The sequence below is a fragment of the Lithobates pipiens genome, unplaced genomic scaffold (genome assembly GCF_037356315.1).
Source record: "Lithobates pipiens isolate NorthernLeopardFrog02 unplaced genomic scaffold, aLitPip1_a1.2 Scaffold_28, whole genome shotgun sequence".
NCBI lineage: Eukaryota > Metazoa > Chordata > Amphibia > Anura > Ranidae > Lithobates > Lithobates pipiens.
In genome coordinates this window covers 26,234,542-26,251,059 of record NW_027507789.1, presented here as the reverse complement: position 1 = coordinate 26,251,059, position 16,518 = coordinate 26,234,542, and the positions used below count along the sequence as shown (strand labels likewise).

General features: G+C 42.7%; 1 protein-coding gene across 1 annotated transcript in view; it reads left to right on the top strand.

Moving 5' to 3' along the window:
• The window catches only part of ANKFN1 (ankyrin repeat and fibronectin type III domain containing 1), a 666,636-nt gene extending 651,903 nt beyond the window's left edge, over nucleotides 1–14,733 (top strand). Inside the window, exon 20 of the mRNA XM_077458934.1 lies at nucleotides 12,103–14,733. Within this exon, the coding sequence (XP_077315060.1) occupies nucleotides 12,103–12,887 (785 nt within the window). The 3' untranslated portion in view covers nucleotides 12,888–14,733. The remainder of the gene's footprint in view (nucleotides 1–12,102) is intronic.
• Nucleotides 14,734–16,518: the final 1,785 nt, after the last annotated feature.

The window sequence follows — 16,518 nt, the reverse complement described above, 5'->3', positions numbered from 1 at the left end:
GCCACAGTTTGGAGACCGTTGCTCTATAGTATTCCCCTTCACTCCTACCACCGCTATATATAAAATATGTGGGGAGGGGCAGAGGAACTGGGACAGCACAGGCAGCAATTAGACCCTCCAAAAAGAGGAGCGAGCTATGACATGTAAAATGTGTAAATGTAAAAAGCTTTATAAAATACTTGATTTGTCTGTATGTTTACCTGCAAAGTTGGCGACAAGGTTAGGAATGTTCCTGTAGATAGTCGGGGTCTTGTATGAACAGCAATTCCTCTCTCCTGGGGGGGGACTAAGAAACTGCTCACACATTTCTCCTGATATGTGAAGTGGTGGGTGCTGGGTCTTGTATGAGCCATGGCACCCCAACTACAAGGCTGGAGCTCAGAGTGAAGAGTGGAACATTTTTAAATGTTAGGTGACAGTCATCGTTCATATGTCTCTGATCGATGCAGCCCCATCTAGTGGATGTCACATAACATGGCATATTTAAACTTGGGTACACGTTTTAGGTTATTATCCTAACATTTACCCGAAAAAAAATTTTTGCTGAGGTTTTTGTGCTCATTTTTCATCTCTGAGATTTGTTAACGCTCCCTCTAGTGGTAATTTGTATTTAGGAAAAGTGATTAGCTTTTTTGCGTAATGACTGCCTACCTAACCACTTCAAGACCAGACTGTTTCACCCCCCTTCCCACCCGGGCCATTTGCAGTTTTCAGTGCTGTCACCCCCTTCCCAACAAAGCCCTTTTTTGCGATTCGGCACTGCTCCGCTTTAACTGACAATTGCGCAGTTGTGCGACGTTGTACCTAAACAGAATTGACATCTTTTTTTCCCCACTAAAAGAGCTTTCTTTTGGTGGTATTTGATCACCTCTGCGGTTTTTTGGGGTTTTTTTTTTGCGTTATAATAAAAAGAAGGGTGCAAATTTTGAAAAAAAAAACCAATATTTTTTACTTTTTGCTATAATAAATATCCCCAAAAAATATATATAAAAAAAATAAATTCTTACACAGTTTAGGCCAATATGTTTTCTTCTACATATTTTTGGTAAAAAATTTCAATAAGCGTATATAGATTGGTTTGCACAAAAGTTCTCGCGTCTACAAAATTGGGTATAGATTTATGGCATTGTTATTAATAATTTTTTTTATTAGTAGTAATGGCAGTGATCTGCGATTTTTATTGTGATTGTGGCGGGCAGATCGGACACTTTTGACATGATTTTCAGGCCATTGGCATTTACACAGCGATCAATGCTATAAAAATGCACTGATTACTATGTAAATGTCACTAGCAGGGAAGGGGTTAAACACTAGGGGCCGATCAAGGGCTTAACTGTGTTCCCTCAGAATGCTCTAACTGTAGGGGCGATGAGCTCACTAGAACATCACAGAGAGCAGTAGATGCCTGTCAATTTGCTAGGCAGAACAGTGAAATGCCTTGTTTACATAGGCATCTTCCCCGCTCTGCCTCTCCGTGCCACGATTGTGGGCTACGGCGGACATTAAGTCCGTGGGAATGAATGAATGAAATACTTGTATAGCGCACAATGGGAACTAAATCGCCTCTAGCAGCATGCGTGCAACTGCTAGCCTCGGATGACGTAGAGATGTACGGGTACACCCATGCCACTTTGCCGATGTATATCGGCGTGAGCCAGTCGGCAAGTGGTTAACCCCTTCAGGACACAACTTGAAATAGATAAAAAAAAAAAAGATTTTTGTTGATAACAATTCATTGTGCAAATAGAGCAAAAAGATAAAGAGTTAAAAACATGCATCACACACTAGACAAAAAATACTTGGCGCAGATGACATGTATGCACCATGTAAACAACAGTGAGCTGTCGCGGCCGGGTGCCCAGAGTGGCAATGGAGGCGCTGGCGGAGAGGAGCGACACCCCGTTCGGCCGCATCGCTGGACCGTAGAACAGGTGAGTGTCTGTTTATTAAAGGTCAGCAACTACACTTTTTGTAGCTGCTGACTTTTTAATAAACATAAAAAGCCTGGAACTCCCCTTTAACCACTTCCCGACCAGCGCACGACGATGTACGTCGACAGAATGGCACGGGCAGGCATATTGGCGTACATGTACGTCCAATATTCGTTGCCGCCGTGCCATCGGGAGCGTGCCGGCGGCGGCGCGCTCCCGCGCTGGTCGGGACCCTCGATCGCCGCGGGCATCCCCGTGATCGTCTCACGGAGCGGCCGAATGGAGGAAATGCTGTATAAACAACATTTTTCCATTATGCCTAGCAACTAGTGACGCTGGTCTCTGCTCCATGTGATTGGAGCAGAGATCAGTGTACACTAAATGAAAGCCCAACCCCCCCACAGTTAGTAACACACCCCTAGGAACACTTAACCCCTACACTGCCACCCACTGGTTAACCCTTTCACTGCCAGTGTCATTTACACAGGAATCACTGCATTTATATAGCAGTGATTACTGTATATATGACAATGGTCCCAAAAATGTGTCAAAAATGTCCGATGGGTCCCCCACAATGTCGCAGTCACAATAAAAATCGCAGATCGCCGCCATTACTAGTAAAAAAAAAAATAATAAAAAATTATTAATAAAAATGCTATAAAACTATCCCCTATTTTGTAAACGCTATAACTTTTGCGCAAACCAATCAATAATCGCTTATTGCGATTTTTTTTTACCAAAAATATGTAGAAGAATACGTATCGGCCTAAACTGAGGGAAAAAATGTTTTTTTATATATTTTTGGGGGATATTTATTATTACAAAAAGTAAAAAATAATGCGTTTTTTTCAAAATTATCGCTCTATTTTTGTTTATAGCGCAAAAAATAAAAACCGCAGGGGTGATCAAATACCACCAAAAGAAAGCTCTATTTGTGGGAAAAAAAGGACGTTAATTTTGTTTGGGAGCCACGTCGCACGACCGCGCAATTGTCAGTTAAAGCGACGCAGTGCCGAATCGCAAAAAGTGGTCTGGTCTTTGACCAGCAAATTGGTCCGGTCTGAAAGTGGTTAAGCTTTAAGATTAAATTAAACCCAAAAACAAACATTTATTTTATTTCAGCTTACCAATTTCCTAGATGTGATGGCTGCATTCATTTTCTCTTTTAGGCTTGCTTTCTTTTATTTTCATCTGGTGATCCAGTCAGTAAGTCTATCGTTCTTCAACAGAACAAGCTCTCCAGCAGAATATATCAGTTCCAGAGATGAGACAATCCATTTAACACTATCAGGGGTGCTTACAATGATCAGCATTTATTTATGTAAAAACCTTTATCCCAAAACTAAAAGTTTCTCTAACTGCTTGTTTGACTGCAGTGTGAGCCTGTTTTTTGGCTTCACTTTGTTAGTGTATTTAAATCTACTAGTACAATGGTCATCAACCCTGTCCTCAGGGCCCACTAACAGGACAGGTTTTATGTATTACCTTGGGGAGATGCAGACTAGAATACTGCAATCACTGAGCAGCAAATTATATCACCTGGGATGTATTTCAGTTATCTTGCAAACCTGGCCTGTTAGTGGGCCCTGAGGACAGGGTTGATGATCACTGTACTAGTACATCTAATACGCCACTTCTCCCAGACTGACAATGCTGTTGTCCAAAAATGTCTCCTATACTCCTTCATCCAGAGTGGAGGCACTCTAATACAGGAGGTGTGTTATTGCCCAGATCACCAGGTGAAAACAAAGGGGAAAAAAGCCAAAAGAAAAGAAAACGAATACAGACATCCCATATAATGATTGGTAAGCTGCAATATATTACATTTTTGGTTTTGGGTTTAGTAGCGCTTTAACATACATACAGTGGTGAAAATAATTATTTATTTTCCCCTGCAGATTTTGTAAGTTTGCCCACTTACACAGAAATGAAGGGTCTGTCATTGTTATCATCGTTGTATTTTAACCACTTCAACCCTGGCCTATAGACATATGACGCCCACAGATGGGATCTCCTATCCTGGGTGGGAGTCATATGACGTCCTCTGATTCCCGGCTGTCTAGGGGGCGAGCGCGTGATTGCCCGGAAACACAGCAGGACCATGGATCTGTGTATGTAAACACACAGATCCACGTTCTGTCAGAGGAGAGGAGACCGATGGTGTGTTTCCCAGTACAGAGGAACAGCGATCGGTCTCCTCCCCTTGTGAGTCCCCTCCCCCCACAGTTAGAATCACTCCCATAAGGAACATATCAACTCCTGCAGCACCCCCTGGTGTTAACCCCTTCCCTGCCAGTCACATTTACATAGTAATCAGTGCAATTTTATAGCACCAATCGCTATGTGAATGGTCCCAAAAATGTGTCAAAAGTGTCCGTGTCCGCCCTAATGTCGCAGTCAAGAAAAGAAAAAAAAAAATCGCAGATCGCCGCCATTACTAGTAAAAAAAAAAAAAAGCCATAAATCTATCCCCTATTTTGTAGATGCTATAACTTTTGCACAAACCGATCAATAGTCGCTAATTGCGATTTTTTTTTTTTTTACCAAAAATATGTAGAAGAATACGTATCGGCCTAAACTGAGGAAAAAGTGTTTGTTTTTTTTGTTTTTAAATTGGATATTATAGCAAAAAGTAAAAAATATTGTGTTTGTTTTTTTCAAAATTGTTGCTCTTTTTTTTGTTTATAGCACAAAAAATAAAAACCGCAGAGGTGATCAAATACCACCAAAATAAAGCTCTTTTTGTGGGAAAAAAAGGACGTAAATTTTGTTTGGGTGCAACGTCGCACAACCGCGCAATTGTCAGTTAAAGCGGCGCAGTGCCGAATCACAAAATGTGCTCTGGTAAGGAAGGAAAAACACACAATAGAAATGTTATAAATTGAGTTGCAGTTCAGAGCACAATAATTCTGGCTCACACAGACTTGCTCATGTGGTACACAGATTAGTCCTCTCAATTTAAGAAGATGCTCCTAACAACAACTCATTATGTGTATAAGAGACACCTGTCCACAGAATCTCTTTCTTCCATTCAAACTTCACCATCATGGGCAAGACCAAAGAATGCCAGGGACAAGATTGTAGACCTGCACAAGGCTGGAATGGCCTACAAGACCATCAGCAAGAAGCTTGATGAGAAGGAGACAACTGTTGAAGTGATTATTCGCAAATGGAAGAAATACAAAAAAAAAAAACATCAATTGCTCTCGATCTGGAGCTCCATGCAAGATTTTGCCTCATGGGGTAAGGATGATCACTTCTCTCATGATGATCATGGCAAAAGTGAGGGATCGGGCCAGAACTACATGGGAGGAGCTTGTGAATGGTCTCAAGGCAGTTGGGACCACAGAAATTCTGCATCGCCCGCAAGGTCACCCTCCTCAAGAAGGCACATGTACAGCCCGTCTGAAGTTTGCCAATGAACATCTGAATGATTCAGAGGAGAATTGGGAGAAAGTGCTGTGGTCAGATGAGACCAAAATTGAGCTGTTGGGCATGAACTCGATTCACTGTGTTTGGAGGAAGAAAAATGCTGACTATGTTCCTAAGAACACCATCCCTAAAGTCAAACACGCTGGTGGAAACATTATGCTTTGGGGCGGTTTCTCTGCTAAAGGTACAGGCAGACTGTGCCGCATTAAGGAACCAATGGATGGGGCCATGTATTGTAAAATCTTGGATGAAAACCTTCTTCCCTCAGCCAGAACACTAAACATGGGCCATCTAGCCTAAATTTTATGAAGGCATTTGAAACTGAGTTGCCAAGTGACAGCCAAGAAACCTTAAGGATTTAGAGCAGATCTGTAAAGAAGAGAGGACAAAATCCCTCCTGAGATGTGTGAAAACCTGGTAACCAACTACGAAATGCCTTAACTCGGCCGACAAGGGGTTTCTCCACCAAGTGTGAAGTCATGTTTGCTTGGGGATCAAATACCTATTTTAAATGTAAGTGCACTACTTGTTCTTTTAATAAATATTGCAAGCTTTACAGTATTGAGCTATGAGGAGTTTTTTGTTTTACATATACCCTGCTCGTTCAGTCTATATGAGGTATACTGAGGCAACTTCCGTGATTGGTGATCCACTCCACTTGGATGTAGTTTGTTTGGAGCCATGCCTAATGCTGTCAGAGCTATGGAGGTTGGATTTAAAGCTTAAAACACATGCATTTTGATCTCCCTGTGGAAGGGGGAACGCTGGCTCTCTGGTAAGCCTCCAGTGTGATGTCAATGTGGGTGTCACCGTTGGTCTATCAGGATTCTTTCTGAGCATGGATTCCTTTCTGGGACTTATTCTTTTTTACGGACTATTTTTGATTCACACTGGGTCGTTTTGCAGGCACTACAGCACTAAAATAGCACCTGCAAACCGACCTGAAACAGCCGCTGCTGTCTCTCCAATGTAAAAGCCCAGAGGGCTTTCACACTGGAGCGGTGCGCTAGCAGGACGGTAAAAAAAAAGTCCCGCTAGCAGCATCTTTGGAGCGGTGAAAGAGCGGTGTCCATTGAAATCAGTGGGGCAGCGTGGCTATACCGCCGGCAAAGCACCTCTGTAGAATAGCAGATGCTCCTCTTTGAAAGGGGCCTTACTGCAATTTATTGATGTAAACAGTGTATATGCTTAGTGCCACTTTGTTTTTTTCCATCTATTTGCCTAGTGTCAAGGTTGTAGTGCTTGGCTGCTGCTTTAGATTTCTAAGCGCAGATAAACTTTTTATTTTATTACGGTAATGTCTCTTCTACTGGATGGAAGGACATTTTCAGAGGCTTTTTGTACACGGTGTACAAAAGTCCCTGTTATTTGCCATGGTTACAAGGTTACAAAATTTGAACCTTTTGGCAGTTTTAGTAAAATCAGGTGAGTGAGGACTGAAAGGGAAAGGTCGCTTTTAATAGCAAAAACATTGACAATGGTTTACCTTGAAAAAATTCATTTTATCCATTCTTTAAAAAAGGTACATTTCTGTAACTATGATGTGCATTCGAAACTGAAAAGTGAAGCTCTCTTAAAAACGACGGCTGATTACTGTTAGTCACTAAAAATACATTTTAAAATGAATATTGTGCTTTCATTGGATTTACATTTTTTCTTTTTTTGGCTATTTTTTTTGTCTCTGGCTTTACTTTAGACAACATAATTCTAACTGCCTCCCTCTCTTTAATAAACCTGGCCTGAAAAGATTAGCTTCACCAAACAAAGCAGAAACCTTCACAGACATAACTGAGACGAGACAGGAGACACTAGTTAGAATGCTATATAATATAATGCCTATATGTGCAAGTAACACCAGTGTGGCAGATTGTCCGTGACATAAACACCCTTATAAAAATAAGGTAAAGGGAACATCAGTCTCCTCCAGCAGTGAAGGGGTTGAAATCCCATTCAGAAGGCAACACGAGAGGACAAAACATGGGAAGCATGCCTGATTACCAAGGAAGAGACGTGTGCTGCTGGCAATTATATGTAAGCTTGCAAAGGACTTCTCCCTGGGGTTAGTGTTGTTGAGTGCTGCTGATGAAACCAATACTGCCCTTACGGTGCTAAAGATACTACAGGGAAGCTTGCAAACTACAAACACAGGAAGTTAATGAGGCCAGAAAAATAAATAAGGGCTCTTCCTGATTTAGGATGTCTTAATAGGAGACTTCTCACTGGATCGGTGCCCTCCATGTTGTCGGAATCCCAACATCTTTTGCCGGATGCAGTTGCCACTGACCTTTCAAGGGTCAGCCCACACAAAAGTGATATTTCACATTTTGTTGGCTACTGGAGGGTCAATGCAAGAACATCCTACAACTATGTAATGTTTCACACAGGACTTACAGAAGATGTAATCCCCAACAATGAAAATCTCATATGATCTCTAACATGTTAATGTAGTTTCAGTAGTAAATTTCAGTCTTTTTCAAATTTGCAGCTCTCGTTAAAATAATAGCTGGTGGTCCGGACACAAAGGTTCTTGTTCAAACAGTTCTAGTTATAGGGTGACAATGCTTTGTTATGGACTCCCAGTTGGGCTTCATTGTTGTCCCCCATCACACAGACTTCTGATCAGGACTACATTTCAACACACAGCTGCTGTCCACACAGTCCTAGAATTTTGCAGGCAATGGTCCATTACTGTCAGCTAGAGATGCACCGAATTTTCGGTGGCTGAAAAATATTGGTGGAAAATGGTGTTTTCGGCATTGTACCGATGATGGCATCGAAAACGCACATGATTTTGCCACAATTTTACTGTGCTTATGGTGTGTTTATCGTAGGTCATGTGACTCAAAAACCGCATCAAAAACACTGAACACTCACTACTTTACATTGTAGCAAAGTGTCATTTCTTCAGTGTTGTCACATGAAAATATATAATAAAATATTTACAAAAATGTGAGGGGTGAACTCACGTTCTGTTATTGTACATACACATCTGGGACCTATGACCTCATATTTGAGTGGGGGTGATTTTTTTTTGGTACTAGGTACGTGATCTGGCACAGAGCGGCCGCCCTGCCACAGTATATCTATGGTGGGCGGTCTGCAAGTGGTTACTTTGCTATCACAAGGACTCCAAAGACATGCAGGTAGGTTAATTGGCTTCTGTCCAAAATTGGCCCTAGTATATAAATGGGGACCTTGGATTGTGGGCTCCTTGAGGGTAGGGACCGATGTGAGTGTGCAATGTACAGTGATGGGGACAATTGTAGACACTCAGGTTGAACTGGATGGACTGGTGTCTTTATTCAACCTAACTATGTAACAAGGGAGCTAACAAGTATGTGATAGGACATGGACTTGCAGCTATCTGGGGTCTATTAGAATCCCACTGTCTGCCCTGCCCTCCAGATTGTGCTCAGTTAGCTGGTTCCCTGGCAGTAGCAGGCAGGGAATGGCAACCCTGAAACCAGAAGTGACAAAATTATTGTCGCTTCTGGGTTCATTAATCACAGAGCTGATTGTGGAATGGATAATAATCTCTGTAGCTTGCTATTTCAGCCATTTACTATGGTCCCAGGCTTCCCAGAGGAACAAGAGAGCTACTGGGGGTGGCGCCACAAAAGGGAAGGGGGGTCTGTCTTCTACAGTAAAAGTGATCAGGTGGTAATAGAGCCACCCGGATCACTTTTACTGAACAGTTGATCATCGCCTGAAAAAAATTATACCAAGCTCATGGCTACCAAGTGGTTAAATAAATGGGAAGCGGTTAAACTATGTTACAGGAAAAAGTAATATTAAAAGACTGCAGCATATATGTAATTTTGTCTGTAGTTCCACTTTAATACCAAGTGTTATTTTTAGCTAAGCTGACTCTAGCACAAATTAAAGTTATGACTAAACTTACATTACACAATAATACTAATAAAAGTGCTATGCAGGATGCTGGACAAAAAGAAAAGCTTTTCCCAGTATTCCATCTATTATTGCTCGAGGGCTGAGGTTTTCTAAAAACACTTTTACCTGACACAGACAAACCTCAAACAAAAGCTTCATTCTTGTCTCCTAAACCGCTCTTTTACCGTAGAATGAAAATACATTCATCATACCAAGTCATCGTGAGAGCTTTACAGCAGGGATAATATAACTGCTCCCATTTTTCTCAAATTTACTGTACATCTCTGTGAGCGTTGCCTTTCTCCCCTTCATGTTACCTTGTAACTCTTTTCAGTTTTTGAGTTTTAAGACAGCCACAGAAGGATCGAATCTTGACCGGCTCAGCAGAGACCAGCCGAGATTTGAACCACGTATGGGCAGGCTGATTGTACCCAAGTCGATACGTACTGTTGGATTTTCTGCATGCGACTGCTGCTGGTGGATATAACTGTTAGCAGTAATCTTGATGTTCTGGCGCCCAGGAAGGTTTCTTGCTTGGCAGAACACAATAGCACTGCGGGAGGGATTTCCCATCAACACTGAATGATTTCCTTCCACCTGTGGTGAAAGTATAGAAAATCGAATCATCTATGGCTTGCCTTACATTTGCAAAGGTACAAACAGATAAAGCTAAATTATAGGAATCTGTAAAAAAAAAAAAAAAAAAAAAAAATCACCCTGAAGTGCCCCCTGGCACTCATTTTTTTTGTCTAGGGGGTTGTAAATAAGCTGAAATAGTCAACATATTCATCGCTCTCAAAGACTCCACCACCACTCTGCAACCAGGCCCCTGAATCCAATCTACTTCCCTGCCCAGCTGGGTGAAGCTTTCCCACATCAATCACGTACATTGCAGGCCTGGGATGGGGATTGCATTGCAACGTGATTTTATATTTTCTTTTCCATCTTCAAGGTCAAAAACTTAAAGTGGTTCTAAACCCTTACAACAAACTTTGACCTACAGGTAAGCCTAGATTAAGGCTTACCTGTAGGTCCAAGAAATATCTCCTAAACCTATACGGTTTAGGAGATATTTGCCCAAAGACAGGCACCGCTGTCTACGGCGCATGCGTCGTAGACAGCGGCGCGCAGGCGCACTGAGCATGGCATCGTCAACGACGAAGATGCCGCGTGTGTCGGCTCCCGTGCGCATGCGCGGGAGTGACGTCATCGCGGCTTCGCCGAATGACAGTGGCGGAGCTGCGAAACCCCACCGAGAAGATGGATGCGCCGGACTACAGGGGACATCGGTGACTTCGCTGGCTCCTGTGTCAGGTAAGTGACACATAATGGACTACTATGCAAAGCATAGTAGTCCATTATGCTTTGCCTTTGCAGGGAATGAAAGAGGAAGTAAACCCATCAGGGTTTACTTCCTCTTTAAAGTGGTTCTGAAGGCAGGAGGTTTTTTATCTTAATGTATTCTAAGCATTAAGATAAAAAAAAAAAATCTGTGTGCAGTAGCCCCCCTAATACTTACCTGAGCTCCATCTCAGTCCAGCAATGTTGCAGGAGAGTCTTGGCTGCTTGGGACTCTCGCTGAGGAGAGAGAGGGGGCAGGTCCAAACTGCAGCTCCGTGTCTAAATGGACACACAAAACAGTGGCTTGGCTTGGGTGCCCCCCATAGCAAGCTGCTTGCTGTGGTGGTACTCGGCAGGAGCGAGGGGTCAGGAGCGCTGACGAGGGACCTGAGAAGAGGAGGATCTGCGCTGCTCTGTGCAAATCCACTGCACAGAGCAGGTGTAACATTTTTTTAATTTAAAAAATAAAATAAAAAACAAACAAGACTTTAATATCACGTTAAATTGAAGGAAATAAAGCTTGCTAAACTTATAATTTATCATGAGTGAAAGGTCCTTACTTTACTGTAATAGTAGTCACGGTGCTAATAAGAAATACTGCTCTTTTAGCCTTCCTTTAGATATGTGAGCAGCTCACCAAGCTGAAACTCCACATGTATTGAGTGCCGTATTTAAAATAACAGACTGCCTGAAATTTTTAAGCTCTCTCAGCTTTTGGGTGAGGCATTAAGCCAATTATATGAGCAAGGAGGGATGAAGAGAGGTTTACTCATTGGATACTGTAGTCATGGTTGCAAGTAGAGAAATTAGAATTTTCTGACTGCAGATAGAAATATAAAGCTAACTTACTGAAGAACATAAGCCAACTCAGTTTTGTTTCAGATAGAGAGGAGAAGTGTTAGATTCTCTCTGTCAGGATTTTATCCCTTTGAGGCTGCTTTCACACTGGGGCGGTGGGTCTGTTGGCGGTAAAGCGCCGCTAGTTTTAGCGGAACTTTACCGCTTTTTAAGTGGCGCTTTTCAGCCGCTAGTGGGCCGATTTTAACCCCTGCTAGCGGCAGAAGAAGCGGTTAAAAGCGCTCGTGTTGCGGTTCAAGTGCTTCTAAAGTGGGGGTGTAGGAGCGCCGTATACACAAAACAGGCATTTCAAGCGCAAACGCTTCTAAACACGGATAAATGCGTTAACTCGTGTTTAGTTTACAGGCGGTTTCATTTTTGGCTATTTTGAAAAAAATATATATATTTTTTTTAAACACTTCTAAACGAAAACTCAGCTAAACGCGGCATGTAAATGAGTCAATCCGGACGTTTTAAAGGTCGGTTACCATCGTTCAGGAGAGGTTGCAAGAACGTCCCGTGTACGTGAAGCCTCACATTGCACTATTGCATAAATAACAATATACTTTTAGACTGTATGTACTTATCAATATTGCCAATTGTTTTTATAATGTTGTTTTTATTTAGCTGCTTTCCAGATCACTACATTTTTGTTTTTATATGTTAACAGATTCTCAGCCGTGTTCTGATGAAGAAGGCTGTTCTGAAGTGTTCCTTCCTACGGATAGCGATTATGATTCCAGCGATGCTCTCAGCCCTCGCGAGCTTGATTTGGTGTATTCGTCTTCTAATGACTTCTCCCAGCAAGCAGTGTTTGGGCTGAGCGGAAGCGCCCCAGATGTTCTGCAGGTCAATGATATGAAGCCTTGTCTCAGTTTAAAGGAAGAATGTAGCGCCTTAGAACCCAGCGCAGAGTACTGTGCTAGATACATGGATAACCTGTCTGTAGTGGAATTCTCAACAAAAAGCACAGATAAAGCATCCAACTCTAAGCATCACTTGAGCCTTTTGGGCAAGAAGAGATCTGCAAAACATCAACATTGCAACTATTTTAGCCGACATCACCGCTGGCTTAGAGTACATAGCGAGTCGCAGTCATTGTCCCTGTCAGAAGGTATCTACACACAGCACATGTCTCAAGCTGTAGATCTAACTGAAGAGCCTACCTCTGGTCAACAAATAATGATACCGGTTGACAGTCCGCGAAGCACTTATTTACCTCACGCTTCGAGCTTGCCGGAAGATAGCAAATCTAAACCCATTGTCCGGAAGATCTACGTTGAGCCTTACAAACAAATTCTGCATGAAGATGAAACAAAAACATGGACTTTGAATATAGACGGGTCACGATCGCCTGCCAAGGAACCCACCTTGCAGATTATTGCTGCTCCTGACACAGACCCAGATGAAAAGGAGAACTTGCAGCTACCGGAAGTTTTTAGCAGCACGCTATAGTGAAATGGGACATAACATAGCGAAACCTAGGACTTTTATTTCAATTATCAGACTGTCTGCTTTTTACAGGTTCAACTCTCATCTCGCAGCTCCTCAAATGCATCTTTGTTGGTACTTTTGTGTTGTGTGTTTTCGAGTTTGCAGTGTAATGAAGATATTCCAAAAAGGTTTGTTCCGTGTAGAGGGGTTGTGTGTGAAACACTTGGTATCTGTGCATAGCTTTCCAAAACCACTTAAATATTTTTAACAGATTTTATTTAATTTTTTTAAGGTGACCCCCATCATTATGAAACAAAAAATGAAATGAAGGAACCCTGTAAGAAAAATAAATAAATTCCAGATAGCAAGGATAGCTTGCCACAAATTTGTGGCAATGTCGACTTGTAAGTCTGTTAACTTGCTGCACATTTTCACTGGAAGTTGTACACTTGCAACGTAAGTTCCTGTTGACACTTTTCCAATTTGTAGCAAATTTGCATGGCAGGATTCTAGCAAGAGCAAAGTTGCAGTGGCGAGTCTACAGTAAGAGCTCTGCACAGCATGAAAATTCAGCCACAGTGACCCCTGTGGTGGGATGACTCTTGCACAACATAACTGAACCAGAACTTGCAGCAGACTTGCAGAATGTTTGCAAAGAAAGTTGATCTGGAGTCATGCAATGTAGACTTTCTGCAATTGTGCAACAAACTTGTGAAGCCTGGCAAGTCTAGCAATAGCTTAGCAAGTCATTTTTAAACTTACAGCACGATTGCTTGCTATCTGGGATGCTTACCTATGTTGTGGGGTGGGGTGTCAAATGCTTGTTCTTATGCACAAAAATCTCCAGTTGCTGCTGCTATCTAATTCATCCAGGTGTGTGAATGTCATGTATCCTGCTGAGTGCAGTGGTTCCTCTCAACAGCCCCCTAACTACAATAGTGACTTGTGGGCCTGAAAGAGGAACCACAGAGCCAAGTGGGGGACGTGCTATCCAAAATATCTGGATAGCAGTGACAAAGGAAAGGAAAAAATGCTCACATATCCAGGTCATGGTGTGTCAACTTTCTGGTCTTTTACAACGTTCCACAATATCACTTTTTGTTTGGTAACAACGGGGTCACTTAAAGGGAAATCTGTCATGAGACTATAGAAAGGCTGCAATTGTACACCTCTCTATGGGAAAATACAAGTTTCTTGGCTGTCTGCTAACTTCCTGCACCCTGTACGTCATTCTTCTAAAATAGGTATGCAGATGCGGACATCTGACTTGTATATTTCTTTTGGGTCTGACGCATACTGAAGCTAAAAACAGCCAGTCTGCATTTTCAGAAGGAGATGAGCAATGACAGCTTCCGTTTTTCTCTTATGATAGGATTCCTCAAAAGGATTTCTAGAGTCTTGCATGTCTCATTCAACTACTTCACACCCTGGCCAATTCTGACATTACTCAGACATGTAAAAATAATCATTTTTTTATGCTAGAAAATTACTTTGAACCCCCAAACATTATAAAGATAGTTTTAGCAGAAGCCCTAGAGAATAAACGTGTGGGTTCTACAATTTTTTATATCACAATGTATTTACGCAGCGTTTTTTCAAACGCAATTTTTTGGGAAAAAATATACTTTAATGCATTTTAGTGAACACAATCACAATAGAATGCCCAATTTTTGATAATATATCAAAATGTAATTCAGAGTCAATAGATAAATAACATGCCATGCTTTAACCACTTGCTTACAGGGCACTTAAACACCTTCCTGCCCAGACCAATTTTCAGCTTTCGGTGCTCTCACAATTTGAATGACAATTACTCAGTCATGCAACACTGTACCCAAATGAATTTTTTGTCCTTTTTTTCCCACAAATAGAGCTTTCTTTTGGTGGTATTTGATCACCTCTGGGGTATTTATTTTTTGAAAATTTTGAAAAAAAACGCATATTTCTTTGTTTCTGTGACAGAATTATGCAAATTATTAATTTTTCTTCATAAATTTTGGTCACAATTTATACTGCTACATGTCTTTGGTAAAAATAACCCAAATTAGTGGATATTATTTGGTCTTTGTGAAAGTTAGAGAGTCTACAAGCTGTGGTGCGAATCGCACAAAATTGATCACATCTGATGTACTGGTGGCCGATCTCATTTCTTGTGACCCGAACAAGTCAGGAAAGTACAAATACCCCCCAAATGACCCCTTTTTGGAAAGTAGACATTCTAAGGTATTTAGTAAGAGGTATAGTGAGCTTTTTGATGTTGTCATTTTTTTCCCACAATTCTTTGCAAAATTAAGATTTTTCATTTTTTTTTTTTTCTCCACAAAATTGTCATTGTAATAGGTTATTTCTCTCACGTGGCATGTGTATACCACAAATGACACCCCCCAAAAAATTCTGCTACTCCTCCTGAGTATTACAATACCACATGTGTGGGACTTTTTCACAGCCTGACCACATAGAGAGGCCCAACATGCAGGTAGCGCCATCATGTGTTCTAGGAACATAAGTTACACATCTAACTTGTTGACTATTTATTACACTTTTGAAGCACCAGGACAATGACACGTGACACTGATGACAGATGGCACTGATACGTGGCAATGATGACAGGTGGCACTGATGACAGATGGCACTAATATGTGGCACTGATGACAGATGGCACTAATATGTGGCACTGATGACGCGTGGCACTTATACGTGGCACTGATGACACGTGGCACTAATACGTGGCACTGATGACACGTGGCACTGAAACGTGGCACCGATGACAGATGGCACTAATACGTGGCACTAATATGTGCCACCGATGACAGATGGCACTAATACATGGCACCGATGATGCGTGACACTGATGACAGATGGCACTGATAAGTGGCATTGATGACACGTGACACTGACAACAGATGGCACGTGACACTGACAGGTGGCACTGATGACAAATGGCACTGATACGTGGCACTGATGACAGATGGCACTATGTGGCACTGATGACACGTGGCACTGACGGCAGGTGGCACTGACGGCAGGTGGCACTGGGGGCAGGTGGCACTGGGGGCAGGTGGCACTGACGGCAGGTGGCACTGGGGTGGATGGCACTGGGGGCAGGTAGCACTGGGGTGGATGGCACTGGGGGCAGGTAGCACTGGGGTGGATGGCACTGGGGGCAGGTAGCACTGGGGTGGATGGCACTAGGGGCAGGTAGCACTGGGGTGGATGGCACTAGGGGCAGGTAGCACTGGGGTGGATGGCACTGGGGGCAGGTAGCACTGGGGTGGATGGCACTGGGGGCAGGTAGCACTGGGGTGGATGGCACTGGGGCAGATAGCACTGCTGGGGGCGGATGGCACTGCTGGGGGCGGATGGCACTGCTGGGGGCGGATGGCACTTTTTATTTCATTTTTTTAATTTTTTTTTTTTCCAGAATCAGAACGGCTGCCGCTGCAGCCGTTCATCTCTCCCCTCTCGCACTGTCTGTGCGAGGAAGGAGAGCGGCGCTGCGAGATGATCTCATATGTTTACATATGAGATCATCTCCCATTGGACACGCCGATCACGCTGTAAACGGCCGCTGTGATTGGCCGTTTACAGCGATCTGTGTTTGCCTGTCCCCGGGGGACACGGCGAACACAGAACTTCCGCGATGCGCGCCCGC